Raw genomic sequence first — 20,761 nt, 5'->3', positions numbered from 1 at the left:
ATATTACATTATGAACAAGTGTAATATGTCAGAGATAGAGTAGTGGCTAGCGCAGTTGCCTCCAGTTGCAGAGTGCCTCGGTTCGAATCTGGCATTATCCCGGTTAATTTTTATATAAATTAATTATTATGCCGAGATAATGTCATTTTTTTTAGATATTTGTTATGAGAACCAAAAGCGCCAAATAAGTAAGAGAGCGAGGTATATTATCTATATAACCCGCCCTCCTGTCATAAATAATGTCAATTATACATATGTCATAAATCACTATTCTGTCAGGGGGTGGGAATTTAAATAATCATAAATATAAGTTATTTTAATTCCCACCTTCTGACAGAAGAGTGATTTATGATAAGTAGGAAAGTGGGACTGACACAATTAATTTATTTTGTGAAATAACATGTTCTCTGCCCTTTTACAAAATCTTCATTCAACAAGTATAAATTTTAACATGTACAGCTAAAAAGCAAGCAAAATAAGTATTCTCCCTTCAGAATATTGTGAAAAATCGAGAAAAATTTTTCGTTTCCAATTTCGATAAAACTCATTACATTAGGTAATTTTGACCCAAATAATACAAAAATTGCGCCTTTCTTAAGATTGGGTCCATAGTTTCTAAAATATCACAAAATTTCATGCGAAGGGTAATTTCTCAGAGCGATTTCGTGATAAAATTGAAAATACTTAATCGTCAAATCTACCAGATTTTTGTAATTTTTAGCTTTATATTCATGAATTTTGTGGTACATATGCATTAGGAAAACATACTCAACAAAATCCAAAATAAAACTTAACAAAGAACTGATAAAAAAAATTTAATAATAAACTTATTGAAAATTTAGAAAAAATGAAAACTTTATCCCGAAAAATCATTTTATACTGTTATAATAACCATTATCCATTCATATTTATTTTAGGTGAAATATGTACAAATATATATAATAAAATACCGTTTTTATCAATTTTTCTGGTTTAATTATTATTATTCAATATTATACCTACCTTTATCATTTATCCTTTACATCGATTTCAGGAATATCAAACGGAACCTATATTTTTAACAAAGGGTAAGTTTTATGGAAAAGATTTTAAAAGAAAAATAAATACTAAGTTTAAGAAAACAAGTTTATTGAGAACAGGTGAGTAAAAGATATATATATTACATTATTGATACATTTAATAAGTCAAAGTTGGAGTAGTAGCTAGCCTAAACGCCTCTGGTTACAGAGTACCTCTGTTCTAATCTAATAATATAATAATACTACTCAAAATTTTCCGAAAATGAGTTTTACTTTTTGTTATAATTTAAGAAAGCCGAAAATATGAATATAATTATTTATTAATACGAATAACAGAGCCCTAATGGTATAATGGTTAGCGTATCTGACTTCGAATAAATAGTCCCTTGGTTTCGAAACTAGGTTAGGACATATATTAAAAAAAAGTTCCCTAAATCTTTTAAGCAAAATCTGATTTTTATTTTCATTTTTTTTCAAATTTCCACCAAAGCATGTTTGCCTAGTAAATGATGAAAAAATTAGTTTTTTTTCGTTCAAAAACTTCAATTTTTTTCACATTTCTACTAGGAGAACATCAAGGACGGACGGAATAAGTAGTGCCTGATAGCAAGGTAATTGTTGTCACCTCGTAAGTCAGAAAGTTAGTGGTCTGCACACCCGTGTTTGGTGAGTGTGACCTCTAGTGGGCAGACCAATAACTTTCTGCCAAAATAAAATTTTAGACTTTCGGGGTGAAAACACTTTCTCACCTTTCTCCTTATCAGGAACTACTAATTCCCACTTATGTTCTCCTAGTACAAATGTTGAAAAAATTGAAAATAAAAACTATAAAAAAGTGGAAAATTTTTAACATCAGACAAAATTCATTTAATCTAAAAGTAAAAATGTTATCCCCACCAGGGTACGAACCATCCTACCTTGATTTCATAGGCCAGTGCTGTACCCACACAGCTACCCGGCTTATATATATATATTGATATAATTAACTTAATACTTACCTTTACATAATAATTAATTAGTTAATAATTTTGTTCTGAAAGGAAAAATGGGATAGGAAAAATCAAACAAAATATAAAATATATTTTTTATATATATTTTAAATTTACGATTTTTATTTATTTATATTATATATAGATAAATAAAAATTATAAAAAGAGTGGAAATTTTTTAACATCAGACAAAATTCATTTAATCTAAAAGTAAAAATGTTATCCCCACCTGGATACGAACCATCGTACCTGATATTCACAACCAAGTGCTATACCCACACAGCTACTTGGCCCATATAATGATATAATTAACTTAATACTTACCTTTGCATAATAATTAATTAGTTAATAATTTTGTTCTGAAAGGAAAAATGGGATAGAAAATATCAAACAAAATTTACGATTTTTATTCATTAATTTAGAAAAAATGAAAAAGTTGTTATCCCGAAAATTGATTTTATACTGTTTAAAATAATCAATATTATACATTCATTTTTATTATAGGTGAAATATGTACAAATATATAAAATAAAATATAGTTTTTATCAACATTTCTGGTTTAATTATTATTATTCATTATTATACCTACCTACCTTTAAATTTAATCCTTTACGTTGGTTTCCATTTTTAATATCAGAAAAAATTAATTTAATTTAAATGTAAAAATGTTAGCTATTACAGGATACGAACCAGGGTACTTTGGTTTCATAGGCAAGTGCTTTACTAACACAACCACCCGGCCTCTTATTAATTATATATTTAAGTTAATACGTTTGCTAAAATTACGTTATACACTTCAAGCATCTTCAAAATCTATTTATACTATTTTTGCCGTGAAATATATACAAAGTATAAAAATACCGGGACAGCGTCTTTTTCTAAAAGAAGGCTTCTGAAATTTGGAAAGAAAAAGGATATTTTTGTGAATATTGACCAAAACGTCTGCTTAGAAAAATTGGAAAATTGACTGCTTGGAGTATTTAGTGCCCGATTTGAATTTTTCTAAGCAACTATCTTGACAATTTTAACAATTATATCCGTTTTTATATAAAACAAATTTGAGATAGGTAAGAACAGTAAAACAAAACGAAACTTGATAAACGAAAAATTCTTGTAGGATAAATTTCAATATATCTCAGGTAATCTATCAATTTCGTTTTACATTTATCTGACAATCTTTTAACTGTAAGGTTTATTATGGAGTAGTACGTATTATGGTGGGTTACTAACAACTTTACTATGCTTTAACCATCTTAAAAAACTTCATTTCAATGTCCTTGTCCCATAAATAATTCGATGTGATTGACAAGTTAATATTTAAAGATTTAAAATTGACAAAAAAAATTAAGACACTATAAAGTTTCAAATAAGATAAACAAGTATACCAATACTATCCAGACTGAACGATAAATTTTCAGATCAGATAAAATTAAACATATCTTACATAAACTTCAAAAATACTGTATCAAGATTTCCAGAAGAATTAATGTAGACGAATAACTACCACGTGGTTTTCACATTTGGTATAAGGGCTAATATGAATGAATAACTACTATAAAAAATGAAAAATATGCCCAAACTTAGTGGGTTTCAAAAAAAATTCATTCAAATACGATAAAATTTGGCTGAGATATCCAAAAAAATTGATTTTTTGAACATTGTGGCGTCATAAAACTACTAAAAATTAAATTTTGCTCTACCACACACAAATTTTATCCAATTTTTTTCAATAATTTTCTAAAATTTGTTCTTCGATAAAGCAATCATCAGTAAAAGTAAATCACATTTTTTTAAATGGGTGTAACTGGCCATCTCTTATCACATCTTTGAACTAATCATTAGGTAGTTTGAACTACTCCTCTAGAGGGTTTAAGCAAATAATACATTGGTTTACATATTCATCGATAGATGGCTCTAAGCGTCACTTATGTTACAACCAAAAAATACATTGGTTATTTATATTCATCGATAGATGGCTCTAAGCGTTACTTATGTTACAACTAAAAAAAATTTAGTGGCTTTTTATAGTCATCGATAGATGGCTCTAAGTGTTACTTATGCTACTACCAAAAAATAATTAGTTGGTTATATTAATCGATAGATGACTCTATGTGTATAATATTTTATTTTTATTATGTCTCATATCATAGGTGTACATTTAATTATTTATTTATTTTTATAAAAAGAAGACAAAATATTTTTTCATAATTATTTATTAACCATTTATTTCAAAAATACAAATACTACATTCTCTTGATCTGTTACTACAGGATACAATTTTAAAATAATTAATAAAATTATGACTTAGTCATAAAAAATATTGTTTTATATATTATATATTTTATCTTTTTTTTGTTTTTGGTAACTGAGGCACATTCGACAGTAACATAATAGTACACCAAAATATAATTCAATAAAATTAGCAAAAGAATTGTATTAATCGAATTTTTTATACCAAATTAATAAAAAATAGCACAATCGTTAATTTGCATTATTTAATTTTATTCTATAAACAACTTTAAGAGGGAGTAGTTTATTTTTTAAATTTATAGCATTTCAAATCTTGCCTTTTTAGAATGATTTAAAAAATTTGAATTTGAATGCAGGCATTCCAAACTGATTTCGCAAAAATGAATCAATTAAAATAAAGAAAGTAGTTAATCGAAAAAAATAATTTTAACTTTATATTCTCTCATTTATTCCTGGAAGGGAATCACTAATGATAATTTTGAATTAATTCCAGTAGATTTCCGATTTCACTTCAACAGGATTAAATTTTTAAAAGAGTAAATCAAAAAATTTACGTGTATATTAGCAAATTTTAAAAATAAATAATGTAAACTTGAAATCTTTAAAGTACACATTACATACTTTGGCAGATCTAGCAAAAGGAAATCGTTTATTATGAACTTTTATTTTGAAATACTACAAATTTAAAGTATAAACCACATAATAGCAATATTTTAAATATTTCTTACTTTATGTATAATCAGTTGTATAAACTGTATTATAGCCAAATTCTGTAGCCAAATCTATCTGCGCTAAGCAATATATATGAAAATCCCATAATACTATGTAGGAAGATAATTTTATGATGTATTTTTTGAAGATATACAAAAAATTTCAATTGTAATAGATGTTTATTTTTTATTTATAATTTGTACATTCATTTAGGTATAGACAAAGATCATCCCTACATAGAATTTATTTAGAATTGCCATCTATCCAGATTTGATCAGGATATTTCAGAAAGCATATCGTTCCTCTTTCCTCCCGACATCAAGATGAATCTTCCAGTTCAATAAATAAAGATATTTTTTTAAAAACATCGTACACGACTATGATTCGGTGATAAAATTATATTAATTCTCCTGACTTTCTGGTTTATCTTCCGACTTCCTGAAAAATTGAGGCGGCAACCCTAGATCTATTTAACAAGTCAGTGGTACTTCAATGAAAAAAAAATTCTCCAAAAAGTATTTCTTATCTTAAAAACCGTATACCATTTTTTTTTTAAATTCACAAACATTGTAAAAAAATTTTCTAGATGTAATAAATAATTATTTACATCAGTTACTTCTTTCTAGAACCTATCATGAGAAAAATATACAAAAGTTAAATATAGTTTAAATGTGACTCTTCAAATTCAATTCCCAAAATTTTAAAAAAATAATTATATTTTTATATTTTTTCTTATCACTAATTATGCCTGTAATCAATAATAATACTAGTTCAGTAGTTCATTGTTTTAATATCTTGTATCTAATTATTCTTGTTTCTAGAATGCATTCGACTTGTTTCCTTTTACTGTCAATTGTTGAATACGAAAAAAACATATATGCAAAAAAAAATCCAAATTAATAAGGTTGTTCACAGAGTGATGTGTAAAATTTACATCCTTCACTAGAGCTGAGAAATCTAGACAAAAATAAGCCCATAGGCGACAGATTCTAACTTTTTGAACTTATTTTCAATTAAATGAAAACAGAATATGAAAAAACATGTCAAAAATTACAAATTGTGACTTGGCTATCACTAAAGGAAATCTACTTTCGCAAACTTTATTGTTATCAAGATACTTTTCAACATTTTCTTACAACATCGATTTCCACAAAGATTTTATAAAAAAAAAAATCTAGAAATATAAATTCAAAAATGTAGTGGTAAACCGTTCTACATTCATTCCTCGGCAGACAAACTTGAAAACGTTTATTTAGTCTTATGTTATCGATATATATGTATATTAAAGATGCTTCTGTTTTTGAATACAGTTAATTCTAAAAAAATTGCATAATTTACTCTTATTACATACAAATTCGTAAACAGTTCCAATTATAGAGTGAGCCATATGTTTTCTGAGTTTTTAAATTTGATATTAAACTCTTGTAAAATGTGAATAATCGAAAATCTTTATTGAAAACGAAAGGTGAATCTTTGCCTTTTTGTATGAAAGATAACATCGTTCAAACACCACCAATTACGGCTTCTCTTGAGGGCTATTTTCTGAAACCCACACGTAGATTCTCCTCTGCAACGCATAATTTAAAAAATCCTCTCCTCTTGTTTGCGTGACGTATATATACAAGCTATCATAGGCGTGTTTATCAATCGATAAAATTTCATAAATATGTCTCATCTGGTTATCAAATGGGGAAAGGCCGATTTTATACCCTCTTATAGAAAATAAACTGCCAACAACTGAAGATGTAACAATCAAGCAACAGTCAAGATGAAATTCAGACCATCGAACAGATGCAATTAAAATATTCCCAAATTAAAAACACAAGCCTGAAGCAGTCGTTTTCTTACTTAAATTGACGGAGAACCACCTTTCAATTTCAATGAAAATTTTCTTTTTCTTTCTTATATATAAACAGAGACAAAATAAAACTTAATAACACACAACCCTAACTCTATTTAAGAGAATGTACCTTTTAAACAAATTCATTCACAAAATAAAAACAACAAAAAAAAAAACATAAATAAAATTAAAATTTCTATTTTAATATATAATTTGTGTGACAAATATTTGTTCCTCCAAAGACAAAAACATTTACTTTGGCAAAAAACTGAATTTCATTACATGAATAGTTTAAAAACTAAACAGCCATACATATATAATAACTATATATAAATTTAAAAGATTTTAACAATATTTTTGGTATACTATTCAAAAATATCTGGCTTTTTATTGGTTCACTCAGTGACGTAACAATAGCTGTGGTGAAATATTTAAAATTGAATTTAATCCAAATCAACAGTTTACCGCATGAGTAAAATTTAGTTGAAATTAAAGTCCAAAAAATTTCTCATCAAACTAATATTGTTACGTCATTGCGTTCAAAATTAATGACATATAGTGTGTCCCCGGATAGAGGTAACTATACATGTAAATTTCTTTATTTTGCATTTTAAGAAAAAAAAGTCATTCTTTATAAGAAGTTTTAAATATTCCTACATACTTTCAGAATAAGCAAAACTTATAAAGAATGGCTTTTTTTCTTAAAATGCAAAATAAGAAAATTTACAAGTATAGTTACCTCTATCTGGGGACACACTGTATATATAAAAAAAATAATATAATTAAACAATCTACCATTAATTAAATTAACACACGTAGATACAAAATAAAAGATCCAAACATGATGAAAAAATAATAAAACATGCCAAAAAAATGATTTCATAATAAAATTAATAAAAATTAAACTACCATTGTTTTAAATTAAAAATATTTACATTTTCTATTCCAAAAACAAATGAATCTATGAAATAAAATTAGAAAAATGGAGTAAAATGACGATCTAAACCGAAAAAAAAAAAAAACAAATAACGCATGCGCGTTTCTTTTTATATTTATTTATTACACTTTTTAAAACGATTATTACGAGTTTGTACTTTTGTATTTTTGGTAGGAATCATACGTTTCTTTGTGTAGTTTTTCGAACGATTTTTAACAGTTACAACAACCACATCCTTCGATTTCGAGCTACTCACGTTTGATTGTGAATTTGCAACTGTAATCACGTTACGTTCGCGTAAGTTACGCGTTAACGAACATGACGCTCGTGTTTCCATTGGTTTTTTGACATCTCCTAATCGTGTACGCAACAATCTTGGTGATTTATCTACACTGTGTATAAATGATTTTCCTCGAGATAACCTTTGTAACGACTTATTTTCTTGATCGCTTATTTCGATATCATTATGATCCTGATTACTTCGTGTTTTTCGTGATGACAGTAAATATAACGAAGAGTATGAACTTGGTTCCGATTCTTTTGGTATACAATGATCACTTTTCTTATCTGGTTTTTGATCTGGATCATTAATGGGTATCGTTCGCCTTCGCGTACATCGTTCATTGATTACAAACTTATTTTTTACTTTTACCGTCGAAGAATCATCACTGATACTTTTGACCATTGCACGAGTATTTCGACGAAGTGAATCACGTAAATGATGCTTTCTAAATATTCGTAATTTTCGTCGATTTTCACTGCCAGTCTGATTAAAATAATCACTGGAACTTGAAACGGCTCGGACACGTTTATCTAAACCCAAATCATGTGATCTTGTACATCTTCCACTTAGAACAAAATTTGATTTGGATTTTATCAATTTATTTAATTTTTGGTAACGTTCTTTAATATTATCAATTGACTTTTCCTCGGAAGTATCCAATATTTCTGGGGAACTTGACGATACTTCATTGATTTGAATATTTTCGGTATGTTCTTTATTACTACTAGTACTTGGTGTGTTATTTTTATCAGGTACACTTTCCATATTCGGTTTCGATTCTTTGTCTGTTTTGGGTTGAATATCACTAGATGTAGGAGTCGTTTCGATTACCGATTGATTAGGATTGACAGCCCCATTAACAGCATGATTGGTCGGGCATGGGCTTGAAATTGGCGTTGAATGTTTTATATTTGAGTTTAAAAATTGTGCATCACCAGTTTGATTTGGACTTCGTTCTAGAGGTGACGGAGGTGCTAAATACGGATTTATTGGATACCTCGTTACAATTGCCAAACCATTTGTAGGATATGTCTTATTGTCAACATTGTCAGAATTGTCATGTGTGTCAATGGGGTTATTATTTAAAGTAGTCGCTTCCATTGATTCTTTGCGTTGATTCTTCAAGACTTCAGCTCTAGGTGGTCCTGGTGGATCTAACAATAATGTAACAGCGGTAGTATTATCGGCACGCATTCGTGTAGTTGACCATCGTTCTAATGAATGTTCAACGAGACTTTTTGAAGGATTTATCCATATTTTTTGCTTATTATTTGACGAGAATACAATGCATTCGTTATGTTTTTCAGTTGTTTGTACAATTTGGACAGCAGTTTCTGGTGACATCATGTTCCATAATCCATCAGTACCAAAAATAAGACAACGAAATGTGTTCGTGTCAATTGCTATTACACAAGTATCAGGATCTGGGCTAACAACAAATTGATCACAGGCCGAATTGTAAGACCATAAGTCACCAAGACTTCGTGCCACCGCTAAAAATGGTATCTCGTCAATGGGTGTTGAACGGCGTACTGGACCTTTATGCCCAATTCTAGGTCGATTCCAAACTACACGGGGCACACCAGATTTAGTGACGACTTTTCCTCCACATTGCTGAATGCGGTACATTTCAGCAGCGTTTTCAGGTTTATGATCTTTCGTTAATTGTTTCGATTTCCAGTTGGGATCACCTAAAATTTTGAAATAGAACTCTATTAAAAAAACATTCAAATTACAGGGTTTTTTAATTTTCCACCCTAAAAAATAAACCAAAATGTACCTAAAATAAGTTTCTAGTTGGCATTAATTCGGAGCTTTTTAGTGATCGAAAAAAAATCGATACCGGGGTTTCAACGGAAATACACGTTTTGAAGGCACCTGATTCCAAAAAAGTGATCTTGCGCCCGTCGGTATGCCTGTTACCAAGCTGGAGCCTTCGTTTCATCATAATTCCAGACGATTTTTCCCTAGGCCTTTTTTTTAGGGTACTTCCCTCTAGGCCAAAACAGGATTTTTGGGGTTTTCTAAAAAACGTCTCTAATGATTTCGATTAAACTGGGTACAAGTCTAGACCTTAAGGTGTTCCCAGGATTGGAATAACCCACATATCCGGGAAAATTCGAGACGGCCCACACTCTTGGGAAAAATTTTTTTTTGGGTTTTCTCAAAGACGGCTCTAACGATTTCGATTAAACTTGACACAAGGCTAGACCTTAAGGTGTTCCTAGGATTGGTATAGGCTACATATCCAGGAAAATTCGAGAAGGCGCAAACCCTTGGGAAAACCTTAGCTTGTTTTTTTACTTGTTTTTAAATAATTCTTACAATTGGCTGCTTTCAATAAAGATATTACAAGAATAATATATCAATTTTATAATATAATAAAGTCTTGTCCGATGTGGCGGACCGTTTATTTATAAAGCTATTGAAAAATAGGATGAATTTTATTATTTTGTTGAATTTTCATTATCTATTCCAATAAAATATTTCGCAGGAAAGTATGAAATATTTTTTAATACTAAAAAAATTGAGTAAAATAGTACAAACCTGGTTCTTGATATCCGAGAATAACACCAGAATCCCCAACATGTCCAATATATATTTTAGCATGTCTAATAAAAGCGATGGTTGCCGTGGTACCAGCTGTACTTGGTAAACCAGATGCAGTTTTAGGCCAATTAGCTAAAAAAATTTTTTTAATAGACATAAATTAAAAAATTATGATTAATAAATGAAATATGATTTTTTTTTATATATAACGTTATATTATTATTATTTTGATAAACATAACCACAATTTTATAAACACAAATAAATAAAGTGACTTTGTTTACCTTGTTCTTTCCACATCGCATAATGGGTGGCTATATAACCTTCTTTAATTGCTCGTAAAACATCTTCATCTTTATCTGACCAAAAACTTTTTTGCCTTACAATTGATTCCATAAGATGTTCTTTTGCATATGTAGCTGCCTCGCCACCTCCATGACCATCATATATTCCAAAAAATGCATATTCCAAATCTTTTTCATCTTCAGTTTGTTGGTAGGCAACAGAAAAAAAATCTTCCATATATTTTCGTCCTCCTTGACTACAATGGCCTGTTACACGTAAATTTACACCAATTGATGCTGGCATTTTCTTTTTATTTGATTAACACTAAATTAAAATATATTTTAAAACAAACATAGTAAAAAATATTTAGAAAGTTTACGATTAACTGTAAAAATTAGTACAATTCACACTGTTAAAATATAAAAGCTGACTTAATCACTTTTGTTCAGCACCAAAATACGTAAATCACATTAACTAAACATGAAATATATTTAACATAAGTGTGACAAAGATAACACTATGAACGTAAGTCGAGACTTGTTTACGCAATGCATTATGGGAGTATATTGCCAAATGTCTTATTGATATATTTTTATTAATTGTTTATTTGAGTTAAAAGTTATAAAATTTACGAGAAATACGAGAAAATAACAAATTGGATTATGATTTTTTGTAAAAACTTGTAAATTTATAAAGGTATCCAAATTTTCGTATTAAAAAAATTCCTAGTTTTCAATTAAAATTACAGATGGCGATACGGCTAGAAATATTTTGTCAAGTACATACCGCCATTTTTATAAACACAAATTATGGAATTCCAAAAATTCAAAAATATACAAGACTCAATTTTGAATACTTTAAAGATGATACCCCATTTTTAGCATAAGAAATATCACAATTTACCAATTTTGTTTAGCACTTTACTATTTTTGTTCCTTTACTATTTTGTCATATCCAATAAAATGAATTTTGAATATAAATTTTGTACAAAGTCATCTCATTACAACCATATTACAAAAAATTTGGTAGGTAAAATTTATCCAGGTTGTAAAATTAAGTTGACTTTGTAACTATAGTCTTTGCTTTGTAACAGAAAATGTAGGATTTGTAGAATAGTGTCATTAAAAATATTTGTATTCAAAGCTTACTATAATTTTGAATTAATAAGAAATGCGTTCACTGTTCACTAAAAATGGTATCATAATGCAAGAAATCTACCTATTTATGCATTTTCTTCATTTTTAGAACGAAAATAATTCATTTCAATATGTCAGAAACTGAAAATGAAGAGTATTGGAATATAAAAAGCTCCGTGGAGGATTTAGCTCATTTAACAGGACAGTGGGAACCACCACCAGAAGAAATAGAAAAGTTATATGCTATGATTGACAAAAATGCAGTAATTCAATTACAGTGGCAATGCCCTGGATATCGAACAACCTCTCCTAGTACTCCAACAACTCCTGTAGCAAGCGAACCAGTTGCAAGCACACAGTAATTACATTACCTAATTATGATTTTTTTAAATCCCTGATGACCTAATTTCTAATTTATTTTATAGAGCCGAAGAGAAGGATGATTTTGATTTTATGGATGAAATGAGTTCTCCAAGTTTACGTGTTCGCCGTGAAGGTGAAATTGAATTAAAAGGAAGTGCAAAGAAAAAAACTACATCTTTAGATGGAGTATTGAGTAATATGCGACGGCATTGGAGACTTGCCCAAATGGAAAAAGAAAATCCAACAACTACAGAGACTGAAACAAAACCTTCCTAATATTAACTTATAAGCTAATTGTAATATACTTAAGACAGTATTAAAACAGAATTTTGTTTATACTTAATTTTTTATTTATTAACCTCTGGTCACCACCGGATTTAATTCTCTTCATCCTTGTACTCTTTTACGTCCTTTTGTTGTTTTAAATGCAAACTTTTTCGAATTGAAATAACATTGTAGATAAAATGATAACTCAAAAATTTTTAGTTTTAACCTACGCGTAAACGATTCCGTTGAATTGATATAATTTCTGGTTTTCGGTATATCTGCCCAAACTGAGCTCGAATTAAAAGTCTGAAGAGCTGAATACCTAATATATTCGAATATGCAGATGATTTAATGGACCTAATTTTCGCAATTTACATGTCAAAATTAACTTTGCGAATGTTTTTCATATTAGCTGCCGAATATTCATTACATTTCTAAATTTGTGTCTTGAATTTGACTCCCAACCCCCATAAGCACGAGCCTGATAAGTACTTTAATATCTTTACTGTACTAATTTGTTTATTTATTTATTGCAGCTGTAAAATACTGAGTTTATTTAATTATTTAAATTATTTTTGGTATAAATATTTATCTATCATTGTAAAAGACAAATATTTTTATCCAATATAGATATTTTTAACTTTTTGAATAAAATAATTATTGTTTTTATCTCGGAAAAACGAAATTTAGAAACTGTTATCTTTTTGAGGTGTCAACAATACTATTTTTATAAAAATGATTTATGTTTTTGAGTGAGTCACGAGAATTTGTTGAATGATAAACTCACGAACTTAAAATTTTATTTTTTGTTAGGGCTATAAAAGGCCTAGATTCCATTAGAACTGCAATAAAATTCGAGCGTAGCAAAATAGAATTTATTGTAGAAAGAGGGGAGGATAATAGTTAACTAGATCCAAACTATTCTTTTCGCTTTTCGAGGATAATATTTCTTCCTCGTTATAAAAAAAACTTATAATAAATCTTACATAATAACAATTTGTTTTATAAATATTTGAGTTATTGAGATTGAAAAAATGCAAATTAAATATTGATATAGAAAGATGCGTATTGTTGTAAAATAGTAGTACGTTGTATATACATGCTGTTTTATTTGGAATTAGCCGATATTTTAAAATATTTATTTTAAAAATGTTATCTGATATATGTAAATACCCTTTTTCAATAGCGTTAAAGCTTTTTCATTTAGATAAATCACAAAATTTATAATACTTAGTCTGTTTATTGTATGCAAAAAATGTAGATGTATATCAGAAATTCATTAAGAATCACGGCCCCAAGTAATGCTATCAGAAAGTCAAAACGTACACCAACATCCATACGCGGTTTATCATGAATTTGGAGTTGGGAATTTAAATAGTTACGATAGTTTAGTGTAGTGATATATATTCTTGAAGAAGATGTACTCAGCCTTCATCAATACTCAGTTTAATCTGTATAGTTTAAGTATTATACTTATTAAAATACGCTTTTTTGAGGTTGCTAGGCCCCGACTCCACCACAGAATGCTTATTTGACGTCCATGGTGGATGGACAACATAGTTTTTTAGCATCGAACAAAAACAGAATATGTACTCAAGGAGGTAGCGATACCTTTATAATTTAGTACTTGTTATCGGAATCAGTAACTACTGATTTTGAATTTTGCGTTACCCTGTCTCCAAAAGACGTTAATTGTTGCATTAATTTAATAATTATGCTTGTTAATTAATGAACACTTGGTATAAAAATCAATACACTTTTTATTACTTTTAACAAGGAATAAAACGTAATATGATTTATTTACTATTTGATATTATTAATTCTTAATAATATTATAAAAACCGTTATATTAATTAGTAACCGATTATAAAGATTTTACTTTTAGTGGAAGACATTTTTGAATTGCAAAACAAGTGAAACCGTTGTATATTTTAAATTAAAATGTCGCCTGTTTTAGTGTTTTGTATAGTTATATTAGTGCTGTATATATTAATTAAATATAATTGGGATCGAAGACATTTGTATAAATTAAGTTGGAAATTGGAGGGTCCATTTGCATTACCAATAATTGGCAATGCATTTTTCTTCTTATTTAACAGTATTGAAGGTATCCAAAAAATTCCTTTTTTTAATTTAAACCGGGATAAGTAGTTGAGAGTGTGCGCGATCATTTTAACTATTATTATCCCTTTCACGACATTTTAAATCTATTCCAGATACGATACCAATAGCTTTTGACTTGTTGAAAAAATATAATAGTATTTTGCGTGGGTGGATGGGCCCACAATTATGGATATTTACTGCAAATCCAAACGATATACAGGTAAACGAACAACAGGAAATCTCAATAAATATCTCCGCTTGTTAAATGTTATTGATTGAATTATCAAATTTTTTAGCACATTTTGTCTTCCCAAAAAATTACCCACAAAGGTGCAGCATATAGATTTTTCAATCCTATTTTCGGTCAAGGATTAATTAACAATAACGGCCAACTTTGGCGAACGCATAGGAAAATAATTGTAAAATCGTTTTCGCAAGACTTTTTAAGTGAATATATGCATATTTTTCATGAGCAGAGCAAAGTTATGGTTGCAACTATGCAAAAGGAAGTTGGTAAACCAGCTTTTGATGTAATGAAATACGTTCAATTATGTGCAATGGATATTGTTGGGGGTAAGTATTTTTAATGGACCTCTTACCATATCCTTATGGAAAATTGCTTTCGGTCAAACTCCGCTGACTTAAAGGTTCTTAGATTTCGAGAACATTTGAGTTTTGTGGACATTGTCGTTGAAAGTTTGGCCGAAAGTTATTTTCCATAGGAAAGGCACGGGGGCCTTTTGTACCTAGATTTCCATTGGTTGATTAATTAAAAACTTGTGATTTACAGAAGCAGTTATGGACGTAAAATTAAACGTACAATCCGAACATAATATGGAAGTAGTTAGCAGTTTGGATAAGTAAGAACATTTAAAAAAAATTATTTGTGGCTTTTTTTTATTTTATATTTTATTTTTAGCATATACATGCTAATTCACGACCGGATTCTCAAATATTGGTTACATCCTGATTTTATATTTGAAAATACAGCAAAAGGAAAATTGCAACATGAAGTGGTGAATTACCTTCGAAACTTCATTCAAAAGGTTCGTTCAATTTATTATTGATAAATTGGTCATATTTTTTGTAAATTTTTTGATTTCTCTGGAATAATTAGAGCTGTTTTTTCAACTGAGCATGATAACAGCATATTTAAGATATCGGTCTGAAAAAACGCGATATAGAATTTGTCGAACACTATGATCACTTGATAACATCTTTTGAGTAAATTTAAAAAAAAAAAGTTAATTGTAACTCTCGATATTGCCATACTACCTTAATTTAAGTTATAAATCTTTATATTACGAGGATAAAGTATTATAAAATAATTACTATCTATGTTCTATATAATCAGCAAACAATATTATAATAAAAGAAAATTATTCATTTCACTGAGGTATAACAGAACCTACGACAAAATTCATTTAATTAGATAAGATATAGCAATTGTTTTTAACAGCAAAATTAAAAAACCTATAATTAATTACCTCCCTCCACAGAAAAGCAAATAAAGACCTGAACATTAATGAAGTACGATTTAACTATTAGAATATTTACCTAACACCAAATGAATTTGATCCCTGTATTTTTTCAGTCACAATTACCAATTTGTCTGCGAGAGAATTGTGAAATTAAATCTATTGTGAAATTTTTTTCAGAATGTACTACGAAAGCAGGAAGAAGTCTCCAACAATAACAGTATCAAATGTAAAAGTACTTTAGAGACGATTTTGCACACTTTAAATGATAATCCAGAAGCTATGAGTAAACAGGGCATTATTGATGAAATGATAACCCTCTTCGCAGCGGTTAGTATGATTAATATTAGAAAATCTAAGAAAAACTATACTTTTTACATTAAAAATAATATTTTAGGGTGAAGATTCAATATCCTTACAATTTTCATGGACGTTATTGCTATTAGCATTACATCCTGAAATTCAGGATAAAGTTTACAATGAAATACAAAGTGTGTTGGGAGATAACGAAAACTTTGGTAGAGACGACTTAAAAAAATTATACTATACAACAATGGTTATAAAAGAAGTAAGCAGACTTTTCCCAGTTGCACCATTTATTGTTCGAGAAGTCACGGAAGATTTTCCTATAGGTTTGTATTTAAATGTTACTATTTCTAGATTGACCCCCTAATCAAATTGTATTATTTTTCCACAGATAAAGTTGTATTGCCGAGAGGTACTTCAGTATTTATTGGTGTAATGTATGTGCATCGTGATCCTAACCATTGGGAGTATCCAAATAAATTTTATCCAGAGCATTTTCTACCTGAAGCAGTTGCTAAACGGCATCCTTTTGCATTCATGCCATTTAGTGCGGGAGCAAGAGGATGTATAGGTAAAGCGTTCGCAATGTTATGTATGAAATCAATGCTTGTAACAATACTCCGAAATTTCCAACTCCAGGCGGATGGGACGATAAATGATATAAAACTTAAAGTAGATATTATTGCCAGATCAATGAATGGGTACAATCTTCGGTTAGTTCAGCGAATAAATACATTATAATTTATTTATTTAATTTATTTTAATAAAAAATTTTTAATTTATAATACAAATTTACATTTTTTTTATACTTATTCGCTGTTTAAACTCGTCGATGACATATCTTGACACAGACGCTGCTGTTCTTTAGCAATCTCAGCTAAAGCTAATGCATCTAATATGTCTAAAAGCAATTCTCTGGATAATTGCCTTGTTTTCGGCAAACTGGTAATCTAATCACAAATATTTCATTATTACGATTTCATAATAATAATATACCATATCTGCCAAATTTTGACCATGCGCTGGACTATATTTTATTATTTTCATTGACATTTCCAGTTTTTCATAATTTTCCAGGTCAATCGCTAGCCTTATAATGTGACTAACAATATTTTGAAGCTTTTCCTGTTAGTCGCGTCAATAAATACATAAAAGAAACAATCTTCGGAAAGCCGCGAAAACCGAAGAATAACCGCTACCCTGATAATGTGACTAACAATATTTTAAAGATTTTCCTGTACTTGTTTGTACACCGCCTGCTTTAGTGATATAATAATACAATAAGTTCAACCCACGATCTAAATTTGGCAAGACTGGAAGTATGAAAAACTTACTTTTGGAAAGTACTGTACAATTAAATTTAACGAATATTTTTTCATGTCAATTGCTTGCATACGATCAGCAGCTTCTAATATTTGAACAACATTTTCAAATGTAACATTCATTTCTAAATTCTGTTTACAAAACGCTTGTAAACGATTATTTGTGAAACCATAGAAAAATGGTGCTGAAAATAAATATAATGAATCTTCTGGAGGCATGTTGACATCACCATAATAAATATAACGAAGTAATGAGTCGAAAGCTTCTTCAGATGGTACAGTCTCTCCAATTTGTATCTAAATAAAACGTTACAGGCTAATTTATTAGTTATTTATAGAATTTAGGTTTTTTTTAACTTACCCGAACTGTGTTATCTGTAGGCATAAACGATCTAAACATAGCTTCAAAATAACTACACCTAGCAGCAAGAATTGATTTATGAGCGGGTATAGCGCATCCATCCAATAATAGAATTATATCACAAAATTCTTTTCCAGCACTTTTTAAAAATACTGCCATATCTTGCTCTAAAGTTGTTCCGATTAAACCTTTAAGAAAATTTAAATCATTAAAAGATAGAATGAGTATTTTCTATGAAATCGCCGAAAGTCCTATTTGATGCCCAATATTTCGGAGAGATTTTCGGCGATATCTCAAAAACTACTTATCTAGTCATCAATTATACTGGATTTTTGTTATTTTTTTCGGATCTTCCTAACCTTGCAATTTAGAATTGTGTAAAAAAAAGGATAGTTTGAAAATAAATTTGATCTACCTGAACTGTCATATTGCGGTTCGATGAACGATTTAGTATTTGGTTGTGGTATCTGTTTTTTCCGTATAACTTCAACCATTAACGATTGGTCTAGAGTTTCAAATTCTTTACTCATTACTATATGCGAGTAATTTGGATCCTTAACTATGAAACGTAAACAAAATTCTTTAATGGATAATAATCGTAAATTATGAGCATTTGATACAGCATCAAGAACATTTTCAAGACTTATAGTTGTTTCTAAATATTGTACACAAAGTTGTTCTAAGCGTTTCATGTTAAATTGAACCGCTAATCGATAAACATCCATCATTAGTAGTACGACTCGATTTGCAGAAGCATCTTCAACTGAAAATAATTTTAAATTTGATCAGATGCAAAAAATAGAAGCGAATGAAGAAATAAATACTGTACTACCTTTTTTTCTGGGTTCAATTCGATCGGTATAAATATAATTCAAAACCATTTCAAATGGTTCCGGTACTGCATCCGGTAATTTCACTTCAAGTAATGGTAAATCTTTAAATGGCACTTGAGTTGTACCAAACACTTTTTCTAAATGTTTTTCACGCGCATCTCTCGATTGACGAATTCTTGCCCGTAACCATTGAGATCTAGCAGCAACAATCGCTAAATGTGCAGGAATTTTGATTTCTTCATGACCAACAACAAATTCTACATCACAGAATAAACGAGATTCCAAAATTTTCCCATAATCATCATGTAAGGTGCACTTTGGGTAACTGGAGAATTGAAAACGAAACATTTCCCCACTTCGTACATTATTATCTACTGTTCCACCAAAAATGTACATTGCATCACCAATAACAGCTGCCGCATGAAATAATCTTCCAGTTGGAATATGTGATTCAATTGCAGGCATAATCACAGACCAAGTTTGAGTATCCAAATCATAACAGTGCTAAAGAATAAAAAAGAGGTAAATATTCAGCGTGGTCATAAGAATCAACTTTCAAAATCCTTTTTTTATTATAATTTTGGATTTTTGGAACAAAATATCTTGTAAACTGTTTTAAAACTAAATAAATATTGAAATATTAACCAAATCATTTGGAAGGGTACTATCAGCTGCTCCACCAAAAACATAAAGATGTCGATCAAATGCAACCATAGTATGTCCATATCGGCGAGCGGGTGGCGGTGGCGCTCCACGTAAAATATGCTCAGTAGATATTCGAGTCCATGCTCGATCTTTAAAGCTGAATTGAAAAAGCGAATTTGTAATTTTTGCGCCACTCTGTCCACTAAACACAAACATGTGATCGCGTGCCACTGCTACCGGAAAGTTACAACAAGTGGGAGGTCGGTCTCCTTTCTGAGCAACCTATAACATGAGCGAAGGCAATCAGAAGTGAATCTTATTAGAAAAGGCAACCGAACATGTATGCAAATCCTACCTCTTCCCAATTATGGGTATCTCCAGTTAACGGTATAGTCCACATATCGTTTAATCTGGCATTACCATCGTATCCAGCGAAAATCCATAATCGACCATCATGAACTGCAGCTCCATGAGCAGATCTTGGTACCGGAGTACGACCTGTAAACCTCCATTCAGTCCATTGGCCAGTACTGAATCGATATTCAAATAAATCGTTTTTATTTGTTAAATTGGAATTCGAATGTATATCGCCTGTATATCCTCCAAAGACGTACATTGATGATTCATGTACCTTTGAATAAAATACAGTAAAACTTGTGACAAATTACTTAATTCATAGTTTAGGTACTCACAACAGCAGAGTGATGATATCTCGGTGCCGGTGGTAATCCAGTTGCAAAAGCCCTACCCCACGATTTTTCTTTTACATCGAATCGTAATAAATCATTGAGCATACTTTTACCATTATCACCTCCAAAAACATAAATGGCTTCTTTGTATGCTACAACGGTATGTTTACTTCTACGTGCTCCAACAAATTCATCACATTCTGGCATACGTTTCCATTTGTGCACAGTTTCAAAAGGACCAAATTCTAAAGTTAAATTATTATCAAATGCTAATTCATTTGTAGCCATTTTATGTTTGATAGTAATGATTTTCATATATAAAAAATTTGAATTCCATTTCAAAAATCAAAATATCAAATACACTTTTTTGACAGGACGCAATGTAAATGTCAATA

At 29.6% G+C, this 20,761-nt stretch overlaps 4 protein-coding genes across 5 annotated transcripts; 2 read left to right on the top strand and 2 right to left on the bottom strand.

The window, feature by feature from the left end:
• Nucleotides 1-7,849: 7,849 nt before the first annotated feature.
• Nucleotides 7,850-11,315, bottom strand: LOC123299666 (protein phosphatase 1D). The gene is made up of 3 exons (XM_044881956.1): nt 10,863-11,315; nt 10,577-10,711; nt 7,850-9,720 (listed from the first exon to the last, which is right to left on the bottom strand). Exons 1-3 carry the CDS (start codon nt 11,164-11,166, stop codon nt 7,862-7,864), a joined length of 2,298 nt encoding a protein of 765 aa, XP_044737891.1. The 5' UTR covers nt 11,167-11,315; the 3' UTR covers nt 7,850-7,861.
• Nucleotides 11,316-11,418: 103 nt separating this feature from the next.
• LOC123300774 (PAXIP1-associated glutamate-rich protein 1-like) lies at nt 11,419-12,700 on the top strand. Its single transcript, XM_044883422.1, has 3 exons — nt 11,419-11,559; nt 12,109-12,357; nt 12,425-12,700. Exons 2-3 carry the CDS (start codon nt 12,131-12,133, stop codon nt 12,636-12,638), a joined length of 441 nt encoding a protein of 146 aa, XP_044739357.1. The 5' UTR covers nt 11,419-11,559; nt 12,109-12,130; the 3' UTR covers nt 12,639-12,700.
• Nucleotides 12,701-15,217: 2,517 nt separating this feature from the next.
• Nucleotides 15,218-17,257, top strand: LOC123300521 (cytochrome P450 4C1-like). The gene is made up of 6 exons (XM_044883105.1): nt 15,218-15,305; nt 15,523-15,592; nt 15,652-15,778; nt 16,391-16,540; nt 16,608-16,842; nt 16,908-17,257. The coding sequence occupies exons 1-6, from the start codon at nt 15,218-15,220 to the stop codon at nt 17,255-17,257; spliced, it is 1,020 nt and encodes a 339-aa protein (XP_044739040.1).
• A 63-nt stretch (nt 17,258-17,320) lies between these two features.
• LOC123301683 (leucine-zipper-like transcriptional regulator 1) lies at nt 17,321-20,755 on the bottom strand. 2 transcript variants are annotated; one of them, XM_044884537.1, is made up of 8 exons: nt 20,370-20,755; nt 20,033-20,308; nt 19,678-19,959; nt 19,032-19,536; nt 18,615-18,962; nt 18,200-18,387; nt 17,851-18,135; nt 17,321-17,466 (listed from the first exon to the last, which is right to left on the bottom strand). In XM_044884537.1, exons 1-8 carry the CDS (start codon nt 20,679-20,681, stop codon nt 17,326-17,328), a joined length of 2,337 nt encoding a protein of 778 aa, XP_044740472.1. In that variant the 5' UTR covers nt 20,682-20,755; the 3' UTR covers nt 17,321-17,325. The 2 variants fall into 2 exon arrangements, with proteins under 2 accessions (XP_044740472.1, XP_044740473.1); XM_044884538.1 differs by having other exon boundaries at nt 18,621-18,962.
• Nucleotides 20,756-20,761: the final 6 nt, after the last annotated feature.

Source organism: Chrysoperla carnea, chromosome 5, assembly GCF_905475395.1.
Source record: "Chrysoperla carnea chromosome 5, inChrCarn1.1, whole genome shotgun sequence".
Lineage (NCBI taxonomy): Eukaryota > Metazoa > Arthropoda > Insecta > Neuroptera > Chrysopidae > Chrysoperla > Chrysoperla carnea.
The sequence above is the reverse complement of the archived record's forward strand: the minus strand, read 5'-3'. Positions and strand labels throughout refer to the sequence as shown.

Bases quoted from the DNA above. Each gene is read 5' to 3' on its own strand.
- LOC123299666 (XM_044881956.1), bottom strand. From the start codon at position 11,166: ATGCCAGCATCAATTGGTGTAAATTTACGTGTAACAGGCCATTGTAGT. The intron at 10,712-10,862 runs GTAAACAAAGTC...AAATTTTTTTAG, and splicing joins TGCGATGTGGAAAGAACAAG to CTAATTGGCCTAAAACTGCA. The intron at 9,721-10,576 runs GTTTGTACTATT...TCAAAATTTTAG, and splicing joins TCTCGGATATCAAGAACCAG to GTGATCCCAACTGGAAATCG.
- LOC123300774 (XM_044883422.1), top strand. From the start codon at position 12,131: ATGTCAGAAACTGAAAATGAAGAGTATTGGAATATAAAAAGCTCCGTG. The intron at 12,358-12,424 runs GTAATTACATTA...TTTATTTTATAG, and splicing joins GAACCAGTTGCAAGCACACA to AGCCGAAGAGAAGGATGATT.
- LOC123301683 (XM_044884537.1), bottom strand. From the start codon at position 20,681: ATGAAAATCATTACTATCAAACATAAAATGGCTACAAATGAATTAGCA. The intron at 19,960-20,032 runs GTAGGATTTGCA...CTCATGTTATAG, and splicing joins ATACCCATAATTGGGAAGAG to GTTGCTCAGAAAGGAGACCG. The intron at 18,388-18,614 runs GTAGATCAAATT...ATTTTCTTAAAG, and splicing joins ACCGCAATATGACAGTTCAG to GTTTAATCGGAACAACTTTA.
- LOC123300521 (XM_044883105.1), top strand. From the start codon at position 15,218: ATGGTTGCAACTATGCAAAAGGAAGTTGGTAAACCAGCTTTTGATGTA. The intron at 15,306-15,522 runs GTAAGTATTTTT...TGTGATTTACAG, and splicing joins TGCAATGGATATTGTTGGGG to AAGCAGTTATGGACGTAAAA. The intron at 15,593-15,651 runs GTAAGAACATTT...TTTTATTTTTAG, and splicing joins GTAGTTAGCAGTTTGGATAA to CATATACATGCTAATTCACG.